Here is a 22,414-nt window from a genome sequence, read left to right as displayed (position 1 = left end):
ATGCGAGAGATAATGTCATATTTCCTTATTTACTTAATTAATAATAATGCAATGTGTACCACATTATACGTAAAGCTTATGTCAATACCAAAAAGTTGTAATATGGTAAACCGAAATAATATAACGATCTCTCTCATAAATTCAATAATATTTCCAAAAGCCAAAGAACAATGAAATCTGCCTCAATCATTGCCATTAACAATATTCCACTATTCATAAGTATTGATCAAATCACCAAATGCGAATTCAAACTATGTAAATTATAACTTTTGGTCACTAATAACACACAATGTTTCAATTAGGTTCGTTACGGAAGGATTATAGCATAATATGTGGAATTGATTCGACGAAGGCATAAACAGAAATTAACCCGTACAATGCTGGCCAAACTGTTAATAATCTTTGTTATAGATGCTGAGATAACAGCATTGAATAAACCCGCATTCCGCCAGAGTACAGGCGCGGTACAGGGCACGGCGTAGTGATTTGATTGAGTGACGAATGAATGCATTGTGGCGGCATTCGGTAGTTTTATTTTACTGTCAACGCCATATTTTTTTAAAGGAATGAAGCGAAATTTTTGCCGGATTTGTTTTTGATTGTACCTGCCTAGTTGTGACTTCTGATGTAACGGAAAATATATTTCAATTTAAAGTGCTTTTATTGTAAGAGATTATACAAATCTGGTTCATAATGTGTCAGCGATTCTTTCTGAAACTTAATAATAATAACCATTGCACCAATAGCTGTTTATTGGATATTGGATTTAATAAGGACCGATTAAGTTATAGCTACTGAATGTATATTTTTCTTCGTTTCGGCACGTGGCTGGCAGGACAGGTCATATAAAATTAACACCACCTTTCAACGTCTCTAGCACTAAAAATTACACTTAACCCTCTAATGCCGTCTTTTGATGTTAACGTACGAGTAATTTATTTTATTTTAGTACCCCACCGTCGAAGTTATAATTGGATGAAGTTTAATATACACCATAATAAAAGTAGGAAACTAATAACGACTTTCAATAGATAATAATGATAACGCGAAGGAATCTTCGTATCTCCCCTAAGGTTTGGCTCAAGAAGGAATCAATAATTCGCGTAACACAGCGCCCCAATGGCTGTATTAATTAAAACGCTTAATTAGTTTCGTTTATCCGTAAATCCTATCGAACAAACCCGGTAATCATTTAATGCTTTATAATATCGGATTTTGGCAAACCTTGCGGATAATCTAATTCAAATGCAATATATAAATTTGAAACAAATTTTGTATATTACAGACCTGTAAAAGCTTTACGGTAAACAATGTTGTAGGCGTGGTTTTAGAAGGGTTGTTAACTACTCGTAGACACATTGTCACGTTGTAGTAGGAAGACGAAACGTTTTATTAGTGTAAATACATATTATATATTATATAGGTACTATACTAAAAATATATAAGAACTTTAACTTATAAATTTTAGACAAATACGCGCCACGAACACTTTCATATTATTCTTCGTATTATAAACGTCGACCGCAATGTAACAAATAAACACAAATCAATATTTTCTTTTTACTTACTCCTTTATAACATTGTAACATACATCACATTCAAAGTATTAGCGTAAGCTCATGCGAGAGAAACATTAGGCGAACAGCAATAAGCGGCTTTTAGACTTCAATAAACAATACATTCAGAAGAATTTATTCTTATATTGCTTTTTTCTAATGCGTTTTAATAAAATGAAATATGTAGTATTTAACTTTGCCAACACATATTTTTCAAAGAGCTTACGATAACTTTTTATAAACATTTTATTTCATTAGAGTATATTATACAGACTGGTAAGCAGATTCTACTCCAGTATTTTTCATATTAAATTATTTTAAAGCAAACTTCAAGACATCAAAGATGAGACAAAAGTAATGATAACTAACAACAAACAATGTTTATCATCTAATAATATAATGTTTGATCTAATTGTCAGCATTACAAACAAGCGTCGGAGTAAACAGAATTGCTAATTAATGTGATGATTAAACTCAAAACGGATACAAATAGGATTCCATTGTCTATTTGCACGAATCTGTAAACGTATTTGAGAAGCTAAGCTTAATATATTTGGTGTTATTAAAACGAACAAATTAGTGAGGCATATGTTGTTACTGTTAATGTAAATAATTAATCAATATTTAAGAATGTTATTCAACAAAAAATTCAAGCTTCTATTTTTTTTGTAACTGATGTAGTGAACTTTCTGTAGAAGAAATAACACATTTTTAAATCCTCAAGAAATTACTACTTAATACAATGAAGCTACGGGTGAGATAAATTGTAACCTGCTACAGCTTAATCATAACTGCTTAGTTTAATAATCCAGTACAAAAAGTTTTGCTATGTATATGTTGTTTATTCCATTACAAATATTTCACTACTTATTTAAATAATATATATTTTTTCATTTAGCTAGAATATATTTTGACAGGCTTCTGTCACTTTCATTTCCTTCTTCAGTAGAACCGACACTTGAGATGGATCCCGTTCAACAATTTTCTCATAATTTTCCAAGATGTAGTATTTACATCTTCCATTTAAACTTATTACAATTTAGTTTTCATTTCACTGTAGTTTTCATAATAATTTTACATCACTATATGATTATTCAATCAAACAATAAATCAATTCCTGAAATTCTTCAAAAATGATTTATCATTCATTAAATCTAGGACTTCCTTTTGTCACAGTTTCCTTTGACTGTACATTTTGAGAATGTTCTTTTCGTGTCTCAAAATTGATGATTGATGATAAAATCCATTCTAAATATAACGTATTTTCAAATCCCATCTATTTCAAAAACACTGATGCATTTAAAGTTAGTATAGTTAATGGAAGACTTTGATCAATCATGCGATGCAAAAAGGTTTTTGTGGTCGTTGAATAGAACTCTCCAAAGGCGAGTTATTTTGTCGCAAACGTTGCCTCCGTCTGCCAGTGGCCGACTTGAAAGATTGCGTCCTGCGAATAAGTTCTCTTAAATAACCTCGAGTTTGGCACTCCTACAACGAGCGACGCTATTCGGAAAAATGTTAAAGAAATCGCACTTTCAATTATTCCTACCTTTCTGACATTTTTTATAACATTCAAAGCGATTGCAGGATTCTTTTATTTTACAAAGAACTACAGTCTTATTTATTTTCTTTAGAAATTCACCTTTTAAATTTCCTTAACACCGGTTTTCTTAAGTTTTTGAAACGTTGAGATCATATTACCGAAGGATCTTATTAATTAGCGTAGGATTGCGGTGTAATTAAAAATATTAATATTATGATGTATTTTCGAATTTGAAAATGTTCGTCAACTATCGATAGTATTTTTTTTATTAAAAAATATAAACGTGAAAAAATTATATAACACGAAAGTTAAAGGGATAAAAGGGAGGTCGAGTCAATGCGTATTTGTATCGAAGCCTTTGCCGTCGGCGGCAGGCTTATACTATGACATGGTTAAAGCCTTATTTTCGTCTGGCCTGCGCGCTTGTCAGCCGTCCTCGAGCACAAAGCCATGTGAAAATATAGGATCAAAGTGTGCCCACCTGGTGACGTCGCGTCGTGTGTTCCACCCGCTTACATTTTTCGCTTTGGGCATGTTTACGTTTTAACACTTTAAAACGTCGATTGACACTGTTATCGAGCTACAAAGTTCTGTCCGTGTTCAACACGTTTATAATCAATCGAGTTATTAGCTGCTTTCCAACTTTGCTTCGGCCAGATGGTGTGTTGTTTAATGTTTAATGTATTCTTTTTAGTTTACTATAAACGTGTATGTGTACTACAAATTATATTATAATGCAAATTTGTACCTAAATTATATTTGGCATTAAGAATCATAATGTTTAATAATTATTAAATACGATAACTTTTGGTTTAATATAATTTTATTGAATTGACATTTATTAAATCTGTGACTGAAAACACAGCTACAAAAAATACACACATTCATTACTACACTCGGAAACTTTTTCACCCACAGCAGTACTAGATTCAACCTAATCCCAACGCAGAGTTGTGGACGATACAAAATAAGTTTATGGCAACCTTTGTTAGATGCGGTCAATGTTATCTATGTGCTGTACAGTACAGACGAAGGTGCGTGTGCGAGATAGCCCATTCGTATTTGTCCCTTTGTTGTAAGACTTACGTCAGATTAGAGGGCATATTTACTTCTTACGTGTCTCTAATGTCGGTCTACGTCTAATGCGCCTCGTGTATTGGCCCTATCAACTGTGGAGTGCTTGTTTACGATTAATATTTCTCTGTTAGGATTGTGTGGAGAATTTTTTGTGAGGAAATATAATATAATACAATAAATTTATGATTTATATGTTTGTACTCGTATATTAGACGCGGTTAAAATAACGTATACTTACAATTAGAAAAGTCGTCGAATCTAAAATTAAATAAGAAGCGTTTTTTATCCTAGTACTACTAGCCAATAGCCTACTAGCCGATTCGTCTACGTTAAGATATTTTCTCACTTTTGCTAATTTTTTTATTGCTTTTCCGACCCTATTGCTATGCCCACGTTATTTTCACGTTATATCTTTCACAAATTTATCTACACAAAATTACTCATTCACTGTATAAATACCAGTTACAAATATATTTTTTTCCATACAGTCAGCATCAGCCCAAGCGGCACTACAAGCGGCGCAGGCTATTTCCAACACGGCAGGCGCAGCGCTCGTGGCCGGCGCCGGCGCAGCGCTTGCTCCAGCTAATGGCGGCACTGAGATACAGGTAAATAATTGGTCACTTATTGGTTTGATAACTTTTGAATACTAATTTAAATAATCTTTAGATTGACTGTGTTGCTACAAAATTTTAAGACAGTCACCTGAAGGCAGATCCACACCAATCGACCTAATTCTATCCGACCTGATATATCATTTCACTGTGAACATTTTTCGCCTTTAATTTTTTTATAAAGCTTTCATATCTCGTTAAATTGCATTTCAATCAATCAATCATCAGCCTTTCGATGTCCACTGCTGGATGTAGGCCTCTCCTAATGCACGCCACTGAGCCCGGTCGTTGGCTCTTTGCCGCCAGTTATGGCTAGCAAATTGCATTTGTTTTAATTTAATAAGTTCAAAAGTATAAGTTCTACATTTAAGCCATAACTCATTTAGAGCAGACACATGGATTAGAATCGAACAAACATAACCTTACCTTAATAATTAATCTATTCCAATCATTCACTATAACATACCTATATTTTAAAGTAATATTGAATATCGTTCGACCGCATTGTTTCGAGTTAATCATTATAATACTCATAAGGACATATATTATGTACGCTCCAGCCAATGTTACCTGAGGGCGACATAAACACGGCGAAGTAGGATTATCTATTTAGAGCGTCGCCAAAGCCAAGCTGATTACGACGACCATCTTAAATATTACAAGCTCGTTTCATAAATCAGATTCTCAATTGCGAAACCTATACATTTAAACAGCTATTTAGTAGTATATCATTTTATAGAAGGGCGTAGAACTTACTTAATCACGTCTTGCTGTGCATTTATTTAAATGTTACCTATGCCAAATTTGCATGTGTGATTTATTTGATACGAGTAGATGGTGACCCAACCTATTTAGACAACAGCTGTAGATATTACTAATGACTATTTACTACATTAATTATATTGTTAAAATAAAATAGCTTTTTGTTTATTTGCGTAATAATATTGATATTTAATTCATCATATTCACAAGGTGCTTAATCATACGTGATGCCCTTTGGTTGTAGCTAGGTTCGACTGACCTTTTGGCAAAGCAGGGTTTCCATTTAAAATGTATACATGATTAACATGCGATTTCCCTTCTTAATTAATAATTTAATATTTAATAAATAATTAATGGTTGTATACGACACGTATAAATATTAAATACATTAAAAGCTTTGAAACATAACAATTACTAATTAATACATTTTATAAGTAGGTACAAGTTTTGTCGTTTTGTTATTTAAAATGCAATGCCATCAAGAAGCACCAATATAAAGTACCTTATACCTTATAAAATAGGTACTATATTCTTAAAGTAGGTACTTCAAAAAGTTTAGAGCTTACTAAATAAAGACCGTATTTATAATTTTATACCGACCATATTTTACCGCTATGTAAAGTTATGTAAAACTTTTATTTCAGTAAACAATTCGCTAAAACGTTAATATCTTACAGGGTGGGCCAAACACAGTATTACGCGTGATCATAGAACACATGCTGTATCCAATTGTGCTGGATGTGCTGTACTCGATCTTCCAGCGATACGGGAAAGTGCTCAAGATTGTCACATTCACCAAAAATAGTGAGTATTTTATGTATTATCTTAGGTTAGGCTATTCTGTTAGGAGGTTTATTGAAGAATAATATCGAAATGTTTATTCATTATGTCTATAGTATTCATCTGAGCTATAGAAACACTAATATCTAAGACGATGAAGATAATTTAAGACAGACTTAGTCATTAGTAATTGTCGATTAGACTTATAGACTAGAGTAGATAATTTTTGAAACAAAAGAAAATCGCAGTCGGATGAAACCCATTAGAAAAGGAGAGGAATATGATAAAAATGTAAGGAAAAATAAATTACGGTCAATCCGAGTTCGGGAAGCGGGAGGGGGGAGCTTTTAAGAGAAAAAAATGGTTTCTCTCGATTTCCGACAAAACTACAAGTCCTATAGAAAAAAGTTCAATGGCAAAGTTGTAGGTAATTAAAAGTTCTACAACTTTTGTATTCACAATTTTTTCACATAACCTCAAAATTTAGGTGAAAAATTCAAAAAACCAAGTTTTTAGTCTTTTATTTTTATCTACTTCAAAATTTATTTTTTTTCTACGAAATTTGGTGGAAACTTACTTTATTATGTCCCAAATACACTGTAATTTATTTGATTGAAAATATTTATTTTTTCGCCTTATTTTGAATTAATACCAAAAAAACAACCTAATTTTCAATCGAAAAGTCACCCGTCAAAATATCAGCTTTTTTCAAAAACTTGGGGTGCCTTTTATTCATTGAAATCTCTACTTTCATATGGTGTAAAAAAAATAAACACCACCATAGTAAATGTTCTCAGGAAATGCATACAAACAGTGTGAAAATTAGCTTTTACTAAATCAGGCACACTTCTCGAACTACCTGAAATGTTTTATCGACATCATTTTGCTTTTGAATATGCTGTAAAATATTAAACTTAGAACAGATAATTATTTTTCTTTTGAAATATTACCGAAAAGCCGATACAAGAGAAGATATAGAGTTCAAGAAGTGTGCCTGATTTAGTAAAAGCTAATTTTTATTTGGGACATAATAAAGTAAGTTTCCACCAAATTTCGTAGAAAAAAAATAAATTTTGGAGCAGATAAAAATAAAAGACCAAAAACTTGGTTTTTTGAATTTTTCACCTAAATTTTTAGGTTATGTGAAAAAATTGTGAATACAAAAGTTGTAGAACTTTTAATTACCTACAACTTTGCCATTGAACTTTTTTATATAGGACTTGTAGTTTTGTCGGAAACCGAGAGAAACCATTTTTTTCTCTTAAAAGCTCCCCCCTCCCGCTTCCCGAACTCGGATTGACCGTAATTTATTTTTCCTTACATTTTTATCATATTTCCCTCCTTTTCTAATGGGTTTCATCCGACTGCGATTTTTTTTATCTTTTCATTATTTTTAAAGGCTTCTACCCCAGTCTATTAGCGTATGTAAACATTTTAACGAACTTGTAGATACCTAATTAGATATGGCGAAAACTGTTAACTACTGCACGATTTATTTCTCAAATCTAATCTCGTATAAAAATAGTTCTAATATAACAATGCAGTTATTATTAAGTCTACAAAGGTTTAAAAGCCACTAGCAATAGGATTCTCTTTAGTTTGTAATCTACAAAGCTTTCATGCTATAAAGGCTAATTCTATTACAACCGAGACTATGCTGTGCATATAATATTGCTTTTCTAGGAATAGAAAAATTAATATTCCCAGATAATTAACTAAGTATGCCATTTAATTTAATTAATACCATAATTTCCCTTTCCCACATTATAGGTTGCTTTTGTTGAATTACAATTGTGTCAAAGAACATGATATTCTTTGTTAATTGAAATTATAATTTTTAAAATAACAATTATCTTGCACTCTATTATGCATTACAATTTTACAAATGGAATTGAATATTTGTTCTATTTACAAATTATGAGCTCTTGCCACAGGTAGACTAATAGCGACATGACTAATGGCTCTTAATAATGGCGAAAGACATGAAAAAATTGTTTAATGAAAAGAAAAAATTGTTAAATTTCTTACTGCTATTATAAAATAACTAAATCGGATTAAATTTAACTTAAAAAGCTTAGCTACTAAATTCGTTGTATGTCTAAAGCAAATTTAAGCCATTACATTGTGGTGATAGATTTACTAAACATTAGACAGGTCTAAAATCCAAGGGCGCAATCCGTTTAAAATTTAAATTGTACCCTCATGCATATCCTAAATAAATCCACCGGTACACAGGAGGTTTGTAGGTACATATTTGATAAGCTCTACCCCTCCACCTACGGGTACGATGTTCATTTTCAACTAATTATGTACATTGTTTCAACTATAATATTATAAATATTGACTCCAACTTACCCACCACTTCTCTACAAGTTTATATTGCTAATTAATTATAAATATACTCTATATTTAATATTCCATTTGAATTCTTTAGAAACCTAAATCAATAATACTAAGAAAGTTTGAGACATGTTTGAGTAATATTCTTGATGGCTTGGAATAGAAGTTTCGCATTTTAATCTTATTGAAAGTTTGTGAACTTAGTATTTTATTAACTATTTATTGAATAATTTACATTCAGCGATAAAATAAATTATTACTGTATTAAAGCACCATTCAGTTTCTGAACTAAAAGCAATGCGATAAATTAAAAACAAAATTGAAACGCGACACAAGAATGAAATGGGAGACAAAGTGTAGATAATAATTTGAAAAAGTGACGTATCTATAAATTTGTTCGGTAAACAAACTCGCGTCGCGGCGAAAGATAACGCGAAACATGCAAAGTTGTATTATCTGAGCGACATCTACATAAAGTTCATTAGGAATTTGGTATTATTTAATGTGAATCGATAGGGTGTGTTCGAGGCGCGTTCCTAAGTGCTCATAACTCGTCGGTATCGAGACGGCACCTCCGCTAATGCAGCGTTTCCAATTTCCGAGCGTCGCCGTCGACCCTTGCTCAGCTTCCGAAACGGCTGTTTGCTTTTTTACCGCATTCGTCATTGTCCAATTGTAAAAGCTTTTGTCTGCAGCGGGACAACATTTATTCTGAAGATGAATTCCATTTCGAATTGTGTTTCTACACGATATCGTTTGTGTTTGCGCTCTTTAGACTTTAATCTTGAATTCAGATGACAGAAATTAACCGTACATTATGTAAAATGTAAAATTAAATTAAATTTAAAAAGAACATGCCTCTATTTTTTCTTACAAATTTCAGTTATTTATTTATTGACACCTCGTAGTACTTCTACAAAACTTAGCCCATCGGTCTACATTTGTACGTCTATAAGTTGCATACGTGAACGCATTTGTAGATATTTTAATAAATTGATTTGTCTAAATAAAACATTTTGAAAGTAAATAACTCCAGTACACACGTTAACCAGATTGAAAGGTTCAATGTTTTCAATCTATTTTGTCTAACCGCGCGACCGAAAATACTTTATAACTCAAAGCACTTAGAAGTTGTTACCGAATTTGGATTCATGATGTTTCGCCTCGTTATTTCCCTAAGTTTAGCGAGTTTATCTAATGAATATTCTACAAGTTTTTATCATATTACAATTAATAAAGGCGTCAGGCTCCAAAATCTCTGCTTGGAGATGAATGTTTAATGATTGTGTTAGTAACTTGCGATGGAAGGATTTAAATTAAATTATTTTTAATCTTATGCAACCCAAAACAACAAAACGATTGTTAATTTTTGATTTATTATTTTTTAATTTGAAAATTAGGTATATTAAAAGAAAATAAATGTCTACGAAAACAGTAAGTTTTATCAACGCCTTGTGAATATAGGTCGGGGTATAAATTGTTTTACTTTTAGTGCATTACCTACGCGATAAAAATCTATTTGCTGCATTGTAGCATAGTACCTAGTTTTAATCTACTGTAAAATGTTAATGGTTAATTGAAAATATTAAGTTTTCCAGCAATTTAAAGTTGTCCTTAGTCAATGTCCATCATTTAAAATCCTTTCCTGATCCTTAAATCGCAATCTTTAAAAAAAAAGTTTAATAAAGATAGATTGGCAATAACATTTTCATATTCCGCAAGCAGTTTCCATATTATTGTCTCAGTTACGTGGCTGCTATCATACACAATCCTAATCCCGGAACAAATCTCAATGAGAGCGTGTGGCTGTAATCCCACCCCCTGCCGCGGCCCGCTCACCCGATTGGCTTTATTAAGGTGTAGCAGACCGCTACAATTATTATTCGTCCCTTGTTTGTGGTAGATGTCGTGTCTATGTCCGTACGATTCTCGTAATTAAGCTTTCGGATCTGCAACTAATGTTATTTGACTTCTTTTCTCGTGTTATTAATTTATTACTCCCTATTCGCTTCACGTTTGCGTTAGTCCATACAAATAATCATTAAATACAATTACATGACACAAAGCGGCTGCACTTTACGGCGATCATTTCATACTTTCAACTCCTGAATTTAGAAATATAATTTAAGTCTTTTCATCGCGGCACGTCTGAAGTCTTACAGCACGTCGAAATGAAAGAGCGCGCAAATTGCGGACGCATTCAAGTTTGACAGAACACCGCTACAGGAGCACTGCTACGAGATTTAAGATATCATATTATGGTGTAATCGGCTAGCCGGGAGCCGGGAGCCGCGAGCCGGGAACATCTCGCTTAAATTTACATAGCGGAAGCGTCGAACACAACCTTTTTACTTTCTAACGAAAGGCGGATTAGGGAATTTTAATATACAACCACAACTCCCCAAATAATCTTGTATATACGCAGCTTTAAATATTCCATAAAGTAATTGCGCGATCCGGTTGAATTTTTAATGAAGCGTAGCGAAAGACCTTGTAAGGATTGATTGGTATCCTTTAATTTTCAGTTTAGAATTACCTGAAATTGCTGGCGCAGTGTTATAAAAGATAAGACAAAAATTACGAAAGATTTATTTATTGAGTGGTATTTTTTAATTTTTATAAAAAATTCTTATTTCGAACTAATTTGTGATTTGGTGTGTACACAACTAGTACCTCTAAATCGAAGCGAAGACGGGACTTAGTTATTTTATAGCTATGGAAGGTAAATAGTTTTAAAGATAATCATACAATTATGTTTAAAAAATCTGAATTTTTGGTCTCTTTAATAACAATAATTGTATACAAAGCAGTCCTAAGGGCTATGTCTCATTTATTTATGCAAAATGAATTAATTTTGTTATACAATTGTGGCGGGCCTCGGGCATTCCCTTCATTTTTAATTCGCATTTCTATTATTAAGAGAAAGTCAGTTCTTTTTCCTCTTTCAAAAGTTAATTACATGAAAACTCCCAATTTGCAGCAAGCCTTTTATGGGTTCCATTTTAATGTTTCTAATGGCAAGCCTAAAGGAAATATGCGCTTTAAAGACCGTTTAACTATGTATGAGAGTCTTCCCTGTTACTTTTCATTTACGCCACCGTTCGCACTCGAACGTTTCCATATTTTATAGCCTTTCATAATAGGTAACAATTTTAACGTGTCACTTTCTAGTAAGTGTGTATTTTAAATCGATGCCGTGAGCTAAGTAATTCAACTTTTGTAATCAGTAAGTATTATTAAAATTTTAATAATCCCCAAAATATAGTCCGTACTTTCATGTATTCCGTTTTTATAATGTAGAACAGGGTAAAGGTTTTAACGGATTATCTTATAATGTATAAATTGTTTAATTTCCGCTGTGGATATAGCCCTATAAAATCTTTATAAAATTCATAAATTGTTATATGTTTAATATTTATTATTCAATCAATTTTATCAGATCAAATTGTAAACATTAATTAAATTTTATAACTTGTTTAACTAAAAATTGTAAGCCCTTCCCGTATTTCGTATTTATTAACTCGCCTCACTAAACGCAATGATAGCCAAGCTTTCTGTCTTAAATTAGGAGATACACGACTATCCGCTACGATAAATGTACCTACACCGTATCCTCCTTCCTCTTAATGTTCTCATACGGCAATAAACTCTTATAAACTTGCCGGTATCACTGCTCATGCAATATAACTAAAGTATTTTCACATAAAACATTTGAAATGATGCAAAGCTTAGCCAACAGACAGTCGAGTCTGTAAATATAACTATAGACGTTTACTCAAACTTGCGATGAAGGTGAAATTGCATGAAACTTGTTTGCTCGCGTATTTTCTCGAGAGTTAGACATAATAAAATAGATGCGGTGCACCTGAGACGGCTTTCGACAAACTCTCGAAAACTTGGATCATATCGCGTCACATTGGGCGTCAATTTTACCTTTGATATACGCTAGATTAGTTGTCGAAAATTCCTCTTGACGTGTAACATTTGAGTGCTCTGAATGTTGACATTCTCGACTCACTTCAAAGTATTTAGCTCTTCTAAAGTATCACTAACCTTGTTATCTTTAGAGGACACAAGATTTTGAAAGTAATCTAACGCTGTAAATGGCTAAGTAGCTTTGAATAAACAATGAATGCTATGTAGAGGTTAGGTTCTCCCTTGAGGGTCACTTCCCATTTCTTCCTGAATCAAGCGTTGAACAGTTAATAAATACGTAAGTTCTGTGAAATAAATACCTAGTTTGAGTTTGCGATATTTTTTAAGCCTGTTCTATTAGATAAAACATTTTTAAAATAAGTAATAAGAATAAATAATAAGTATGCAGTAATAAGATTTTTTTAACTTTGGCCCTATTAACCCAAACCACTATATTCTGTGCGTAGCTACTGTCAGTAGTCAGTACGTGTTCTAGAAACTTTTATAATAGATATTTAAGATCCATTTTAAAATATATGTAATTTTAATAATGTGTCATTTTTTATTTGCAGACTCATTTCAAGCTTTAATCCAGTATCCAGACACTGGATCAGCTCAAATGGCGAAAACGGTGAGTGCTGTTAACTTCTCTGTTTTTATTAACTGTTTGAAAAGTAAAGCTATAAAACAAAGTTCCTATTGCCTCACGTTTCATTCAACTTAATGACTCGCTTTCGAACTATCTGGAAATGAAGTGACTTAGCCTTAACTGCGCTTCGACTTCAACGAAAGACTATCCAACACACAGCTATTGTAGCTATTGTCATCCATTTGTTCCAAGTTTTCCTTGTAAACGTTATTATTTTCTTACAGTTTGCAATCTTGAAAAGAGTAAATAATGTTACATATATTTTTATCCTTAAAGTTCAGCTAATGTTTTCTTAAACAGAATAGGAAACTTTTTCGAGTCTTGGAATTGCAATACAAATCATCGTATAAAATATCGCGTTGTTATATAAAATAAATAGTGTACAAAATAGGTTCGCTTATACGAATGTGAACAATGTAGCCGACAGCAGCTCGCAAGGCCGGCGAGCGCCGACTCACAATAGTCCGCACGGTCGCCGCCGAATGGGACATCATTTTTCTCGACCAAACTTTTCCCATTCGCTATTCATTTGCGTTAGAAGTTGCTCGTACCGCCGCCTACTGCAGCGACTGTTTTAACTTTATTTCTGATGCAGCGTTCAGGGCAAATTAAATTTCGTTTTGCGGCTTCCGCAAACTCGCTTAACGAGTATAATAATTATCGAGCCTTTTCTGAACGCGATAGCTGTGAGTGGCGAGTTTTTTTTCTACGGTCAATATGTAATTCACCCCTATTTGTTTATTCTACCCGGTTGAGCGTATAATTGCTTTCTGTATTTATTAAACTTTATATTAATCGAATCATACAAAAAGCTCGTACGTGTTTAAATGCAAACTGAGCGTTACGATAGTAGAAACGTTTCTAAAAATAACATTTCATACAAGAAAATTTAATTAAATGACTTAGTTTTTTACCGTATCCAAAGTCCTTTTGGGACATATAATATGTTAGTTAATATCTGACGAATTATATTACACATTTTTGTTTCTCTATATTGTCCGAATTAATAAATTAACAATAATTTAGTTCTCTCATTTTAGTAAGTAGAGTAGTTGGCCGACAAATTAAAGCTCGTGAAGCGGGGAAACCTTTCGCAAAATTGAGATATCACTCGCGGAGTGGAATGGCGAAAACTTAGAAACGCTAAGTCCTAGCTGATACGATTGAAGTTCTGCTTTGTAACTAAAATATACGGCCTATTTCACAAGTCTGGATACATTGTAAAAATTGTACAATAAATAATGTAAAGTCAAATAGTTCTAAAAATAAATAAAAAACCAGCGAACATTTGGATTTAAAATATATGTTCATGTATTTATAAAGACAATTCATATTTTAATAGTGATTCAAAAATTACTAAATTAAAACACATCCATAGTTTATCCACGTCTAATTATATTCTGCAATAGTACAATTCTATGTAGAGGTTAGGTTCTCCCTTAAACATAGGAATTCATTATGTATCACGAACAAATTGGTGATATTTTATACCTCCCCTCTATCTGAACCAGGCTTAGAGAATCCACTGGGAATTGAACTCCGGAAGCTGCTTTTGTAGCATACCAGATCAGGCTATGGAAATTGACCGAATGAAAATTACGCCTTACAAGATAAACTGTTCCGTTTCGTAACATATTATACATCTCTCTAAATTAACATGCTTATATCATCAAGTAATAAATCAAGTAACAATCTATTCAGGCTGTTTACTTTATTTAAAAATAAAACCTTAGGCAGTTGGGTAACAAATTTAAGACAACAATCCTTTCCACCGACACCCCTCGTGCCAGATTCGCAAATACCCTACATCAGCAATATTATTTACTTGCTGAAACATAAATTCAGCGGGAAGCGTCTAGTAATATCCATTGACAGTGTGGTTTGTAATATAAAGGTATTAGCAGTCGTATTAGAGGGGTTGCCGCGGTAATAAGTCTGGCACTCGTTAACGGATCCGACGTCGTAACATCGCTCGCTCAACTCGGCTAACGAGCGTGCAATGTCGGTACACAGTTATTTTATTACATTCTTTACCTCTAAATCTCAAACTTTGACATTATTGCACTTACTAATTTGTTGTACCTACAACGTTGTGCAGTGTACGGAGCTTATTTAATTACTGTTTCCTTTTAAGACCTAAACGTTAAACGCATGTTCCTTGAGATCGTGAAAGTTCGTGAGACTTTACAATCGTAAAAAGTTTTCAAATTTTAGGCAATAGGATCGTTAATTTACAACAATATTAAGTGTCGAAAAATATAATTTAAATAGACTAATGCAAGTCTTCCCACTTGTCTATGATAAAGCAATGTTTACACAGGGTTTGCTCTTTTGTGCAACGATGTGAGTCGCAAAGCACTACACTAAGAACAATGCGAGGGCTCTTAAGTTTTGTGCAGTACTTATGTGGCAGGAAATATTCTTCGGATGTATTGCGATAAGGTTTTCGTTTCACATACGAATCATAAATGGAACCGCCGCAGATTTTTCTAAAAATGAAATTGAAACGTTCCGCAAGGTAAGTGGCAACAGAAATAAGAGGTACAAAGTGAAGTGAAGCCGGATAGTGCTCCAACCACAAAGGGCAGAGTCGGATGTTGAGCGCTGAAATCCCCCGATCCCCGACTCTATGATCCTTGACATAAATCTCTAACCTCGCCATCAAATCTTTTCAGAGGGCGGCTTAGGCGTGCAGACACGAAATGTAAGCTCTTAATGTGCTCAATTCGTGTACCTACATGTAGTACCGGGCTCCGCGTAAACATTGCCCCGCTCGTAAATATACCTATTTCAACTCGAAATCCTGTTTACCAAAGGCACCTATAAAACACGTTACCTTTACTTATTCACTTAAAGTTACGAGACTTGCGTGTAAAGTAAAAACATTATAACGAAAACCCTAGCCGGCTGATTTCGACGCGGCTATTACTGTGCGAAAGTAAGCGACACAAGACAAACCGAACCATTTACGAGAACGATACAAATTTAAAAGTTTAAACTCGTCCCTAAAACAATTCAAACTAGTCAAGACTTAATTAACACGTAATTTGCACCGTTCACTATTTAATTTTCAATTTGAATACTTATTTATTTTCCATCACGAGTAAATTCATCTGGGTCCTATACAAATTGTTGCTTACATGCGGAAACATTTTAAATCAATAGAGAAGATTATATACGGCATGAATGTACTGATGTGCTGTCATTACTGAATGGTCTCGGTGCTCGGTGCCGTAATCAAAGCCATGCTACTCCATCAATAAGCAATGATTGATAACAATGTGATGCACAGGAATAGCTACGGGCTGAGACTGCCCAGTGGCGATCACTCAATGTGGGGTATAGTTTAATATACCGTACCGCATATCAAGTGTTATAATCTAAATACGAGAACGAGATTATTAATTTCCTTCTGAGTTATAGAACTCGTATAGACAAATATTTGTACTATAAATTTGTCTGTCTTCAATTTATAATTATGATAAAAATATCTACATATACCAATCTTGATGACTTCCTAATATAATTAATGACACGATTAGAAATATTATGAAGCTAGCACTTTCCATATTTTTCATTAACGAATACAGCGTAAATTAAATATGATATAACCTCGAGTTTATTTTATGTTCCATAAAGCGAAATCCGAGGCAGCTTTTATGGACTCAAGGTGCGCTTTTGTTTACATTTTAAAATTGCACTTTGCACCGCGACCCGCGTCTACTCTGGCCTCGCTGTCAACACGAGAAGTATTCAAACGATGTATGTGTCGAAAATATTATAACCCCGTTGTTTATCCTAGATATTGCGGTGAAAATATAAAAATGAAAATTTTAATTGATGTTTTCGTTTAATATATCTTAAGCCAAAAACGCTGTACAGATTATAACATTGTGTTTATGAATTTCCCTTTAACACTGTTGGCTAAAAATATAAGCTTTTAAATTATTAAATACATTTTTTTAGTCCCCAACGACCACGGACATCCATAAATTGCTATTTGCATTTCCAAAATGGAGCCACTGCCATTTGTTTCAAGTGTATTTCATTAACATAAATTGCTTTACGTCTATGCAATAGTAACTTTGTTAGCAATCTTTTTTATTTCTATTTTAGACGTTTAGTTGTTTAGAGATGCACGAAGAATCCTTATTAGTTGTAGTATTTACAGAAAGCTTAACGATTTATGCTCCAAGAAACATTAAATGCTCAATCAAGGTTAAAATCAGATTGTAGAAATGTTGCGCTCTGTTATTATTTAATCCACTTTCATATTCTAAGACTTAGTATTTCATTTTATACGACATCAATTTTTATATTGATCATATTTTATTGTGAGTTCTTAATTCTCTTATATATCCACGATATTACAAAAACTTCATATTGATATCAACGTATGTTATTAGAAAGTAAAACAGCAGATACAAGAGCTAGTTGTAATGTAAACAGGGTTCAAGCTCCGATTAAAATTTCACGTGCTATCGCCCAACCCTGCTTAGGTCAGTGCAGAGCGCAGACTATCAACAAAGCCCGAACTCTGCACCACCTCGTTACGTGTCAAACATTGTTTAAGTATTGTTTGTAGCTACATTGAGGTTGTTCCGTTCAATTATTAAAACTTCAATATCAAAATCAAAATGGGGATTCATAAACATTGCAGTTCCGTGTGCGCTCACAACGAATGTAGATAATTAAATATGAATGTGGAACAGTTTACGTGTACGGCTGGTTACAGCGGCGTGCGTGCGATAAACAATGCCATTATGTTGTGAACAATATTATTGTTCATACACAATACCAATTTACGCTCACTGTCAAAAGTCGAAGTCTTCATTATTCACGATGTCACTATACGCATTTCGTCTGTAGATTAATCACCGCGATACTAAGTGATAGGAAGAAGGCGTGGTATTTGAACGATAACAACGTCGAACATTGTCGGTTGTGTCGCCAACAATTAAGGGTAACCCCGAGTATTAATTACATTGTCCAATGGACCGAAAATGGTTTGTTCGGCTACGCGTCCGCGGATGTGTACCTAACCTAATTGAGGATGCCCACGTTTTGATTCACTATGTTCCCACTACTATAATAATGTTTTTAGGTGGTTGAAAACGAGAGGCTTTCTTAATTGAGGGTTTGAGAACGTAATTATGAAATATTAAATCTGTAAAGTATAACTAATAATTGCTGGTTTACACTCATCCTGAATACGTAAGTATATTTTCAAACATTTCATGAATCAATCACTTCTATATATCTCTCGTATCGCTCGTAAAACACAATGGAAAACCTTTAAAAGCGTTGACTAGCAATTAAATAAATTACTAATGTCGTCCGTGTTTTGTTTGTATTTGAAAGCCTTTAATTGTATTTATTTTCAGTGCAGAGCTCAGACTCAATAGTCCCGTAAGTGCTCTCATCGACCAATAGAAGGAATTTCTGTTTGCACTCGCTTATATTGTTGATCACAATGAAAATATTATGTTCAATAGAAATATGGGTTTTCCGGATCATTTGATATTAATATTTTCTATAGCTTATTATTGACGTTATATTCTGTAAACTTGCCATCTTTACATACTTACAGATATTTCATTTTATTTGTATGTTTGAAGAATAGTGTGTTAGTTAAAAACTACTACATTAACCTCATTAATCAAATTTATTTAGTTTTAAATTCACAAAGTCCCACATAAAAATAAATGAATGAAAATGCTAACATTCACCCCACAGGATGTCGCAAATCCTTGAATCACAGCGTCTATAAATATTAAAACCGCTAATCGTAAGGTCTCAACAAAACTTTTATCTGGTCTCCCTGGAAAAACCGTCAAAATTAGCAACAGGGGTGGATTGAGGCGGACCGCACTTAATCCTTCTCTAAGAAGGCTTTGCTTAAACGAGTTCTAACGAGCTAAAGATAAAACAATTACCGGAGGCGTGATTAAGAGATACGGAAGACACTTGTTAGATGCTCCTATGATGTGTCGTGCTTTGATTTGATCTCTCATGTGGTTTTAGAAACACACTCAAATAAAACACACGGTTTCAGTGACAAAGAACGACTAACTTTTATTTTATTCAGACCACAGATTCAAAAGCACATTACAGATATAACATACCACAGATACATTTGACATAACTGTCACTTCTATATTTTGATACTTTTAACACTCCCACTCAAAATATAGAAAATCACAAACAAAACAAAAGTACATAATTCATATTTCAACAATACCTAGAGTATTTAAATGTTTGTAATGTTTAATAGGGCCTAAGCTCTTTGTGAGCAAATCTGCTGGCATATCTGATGTACACATATATTCAACACTAACAATGTTTTCAGTTATTATTTCTCTACAATAATGATATCTGACATCTATATGCTTCGTTTTATTATGAAAAACTGGGTTAGATAACAATTTCTGAGCACTCATACTATCATTGAATAAAGTAATAGTATACAATTTTTGGGTAATTTCATTCTGCAAATTCCTTAAGTAAACTGCCTCTTTACATGCTTCTGAGATTGATACATACTCAGCCTCTGTACTAGATAAAGCAATGCATTTTTGTTTACTACAACTCCAAGATATTACTGATCCTGACAAAACAAAACAATACCCAGAATATGATTTCCTATCATTAATATCATTACTCCAGTCTGCATCTACATAACCTACAATATTATTATTATTACCTTTACAATATTTCAAGCCTAAATCTTTTGTTTTCTTTAAATATCTTAACACTCTCTTTGCATACTGCCAATGTTCTTCAGTATTACAATTATTAAACTGGCTTAAATAAGACACCGCATATGCTATGTCGGGTCGTGTAAGAACAACTAAATACATTAAGCTTCCGACAAGCTGCTGATAAGGATTTTGGCTACTACAAGTAGTCTCTTTTTTACATTTTAAATTGACCTCCATAGGAGTATTTACTTGCTTACAATCAGTCATGCAAAATTTAGACAATAATTTATCTATATATTTCTTCTGATTTAACGTAACAGTTCCTTTTTCCTTATTAAAACTTACAGACATTCCTAAACATTCCTTAATAATACCTAAATCTTTTAACTGGAAATTTTTACTTAACATGTTTTTAAGGTGTTTATTTTCAGCTCTATTGTTAGAAAAAACAAACATGTCATCGACATACAAAGCTACAATAGTTCTACTATTACCAACAATTTTAATATACAAACATGGCTCTATTTTTGACTTTATATAACCATCAACTAACATACAAGAATCTACCTTCTTATGCCAAGCCCGGGATGCCTGCTTGAGACCATATATAGCTTTTTTCAATTTAAGCACCTTACTATTATCTGAACAATCATAACCAACCGGTTTCTGCATATGGGTATAACCGCGAAAAATTGTACATGAATTATTTTTTCAATGTTCCCATTTTATTTCTCATATGGCATCAACGTTTTTTGACAACAAGTGTTTTGTTAGATATGTAATAAAAGGTATGCTTGTGTTCTTTTAGATTATTTCATAAAACTCAATCTATCTCTTGCAGAAATATTTTATTTCATATTTTTTTTACTGGCTCCACTTTTCTGTCCATATAAAAAATATTTGTCCACCTAACACCCTTGTGACAAAAACTGATAACCACTACGAAATGGTATGACTGACTCGCATTTTTATGAAAAATTTAAGTTATTCGGTTCTTATTCAACATGTACATAAAAATCTTTTAATGCACAAGGCCTTAATCGATTTTTTATTATTATTTTAAAAACTGTCCACTTTTTTATACGTGTGTAACGTCATGTATGTAACGTCTCTAACTGCCATACTATAAGAATTATCAGAATCCTTCTCTTATTTTCTTGAGTGGCAACACTATTTGGCATGCTGGCAACATTTAAAAAACAAAAGCAGCCATTTTTTCTTTGAGAGAAATGGTGTTTTGTGTTGATGTGAGATTTGTCGCTCGAAAAAAGGGTATTTAAAGTGTTCGATTGCGAGGTAAGTATATATTTTCTGTCTTATTATTATAAATCTTTACGTTGGTTTACTATAAAACTAAAGAATCAGACTACTTCGTGGTTCTTAGCATTCACAATCGAGTAGTAATTTTAATTTAAGGTTATGTCGCCCGCATTTTTTGTCATGATTGTAACGATGTGTAACGAAATGTGTTACGTTACAGTCATGACATATTGTTAGGCTTAGAACACATAGGTCTATTTAAAAATTGCGCGAAAAAAGGACGATAATATTTTCAAATCTAAACGGCTGAACGGATTTTGATGTGCAAGATATCATTGGATTGGTCTTTATCTATAGTTTTCCATTAGCTTAATATGTTTTACCTGATTGTACAAAAAAAAAGAATAAAATAAAATAATTAATAAAAAAAATAAAAAGCTGACACTGCAAATTCATAACACGCAGTCGGAGGCTATATAAGATGTATAGAATGAGTAGAGGCCAGTAATATTTTGTAGCCGTGTAGCCTCCGACTGCGTGTTATGAATTTGCAGTGTCAGTCGGGTTTTTTTTTTATTTTTTTTATTATTTTTTCAAATGAGAAAATCAAATTAGAGATGGCGTTGTCGAATGCCGAAAGGCAAAAAAAATATCGAGAGAAGTTACAAGTTCAAAATCCCGAGAAATATAAAGAACTACAAACGAAAAATGCAGAAAGGAAAGGGGAAAAAATATCAATTTTTTTCAATACAATTTTGATTTATGCATCTTTTTGTTTTAATTCATTATTTTATGACATGAATTGGTTTTACCTACCTATATCTCCATTTTTTCCTGTCGTGTGAGTGTAAGACACCGTGTCGACGTTAACTTTTTAATGCTAGGAAGAAAAGATAACTGTTATATTATGTACTAAGCTTTATAATGGTCATGTAAGTAACATTCAGTCATGTATGTAACGTTTGTTATGATGTCATGAATGTAACGGTACAATTTTTCGCGGTTATACCCATATATATTGTCTCAGCCAGTTCCCCATTCAAGAAAGCAGTTTTTACATCAAAATGTGTAACTTCTAGATTCAACTGTACTGACAATGCAAAAAGTAACCTAAGTGTTGTATGCCGCACAACCGGGGAAAATGTTTCACTGTAGTCCACACCATACTTTTGAGAACACCCCTTAGCTACAAGCCTAGCTCTATAACGCACATTATT

At 33.0% G+C, this 22,414-nt stretch overlaps 1 protein-coding gene across 5 annotated transcripts in view; it reads left to right on the top strand.

The window, feature by feature from the left end:
- heph (polypyrimidine tract-binding protein 1 heph) overlaps nucleotides 1-22,414 on the top strand; it is a 348,701-nt gene that overhangs the window by 310,828 nt on the left and 15,459 nt on the right. For all 5 annotated transcript variants that reach the window (XM_090107154.1, XM_090107156.1, XM_090107155.1 and 2 more), the window contains 3 exons: nucleotides 4,665-4,784; nucleotides 6,230-6,356; nucleotides 13,160-13,218. In XM_090107154.1, coding sequence (XP_089963280.1) covers nucleotides 4,665-4,784; nucleotides 6,230-6,356; nucleotides 13,160-13,218 — 306 coding nt within the window. The remainder of the gene's footprint in view (nucleotides 1-4,664; nucleotides 4,785-6,229; nucleotides 6,357-13,159; nucleotides 13,219-22,414) is intronic.

Source organism: Colias eurytheme, chromosome 11, assembly GCF_061535395.1.
Source record: "Colias eurytheme isolate Ceu_HAF_F1 chromosome 11, ilColEury1 Martin Lab GWU primary, whole genome shotgun sequence".
Lineage (NCBI taxonomy): Eukaryota > Metazoa > Arthropoda > Insecta > Lepidoptera > Pieridae > Colias > Colias eurytheme.
This window is presented reverse-complemented; position numbering and strand designations above follow the sequence as displayed.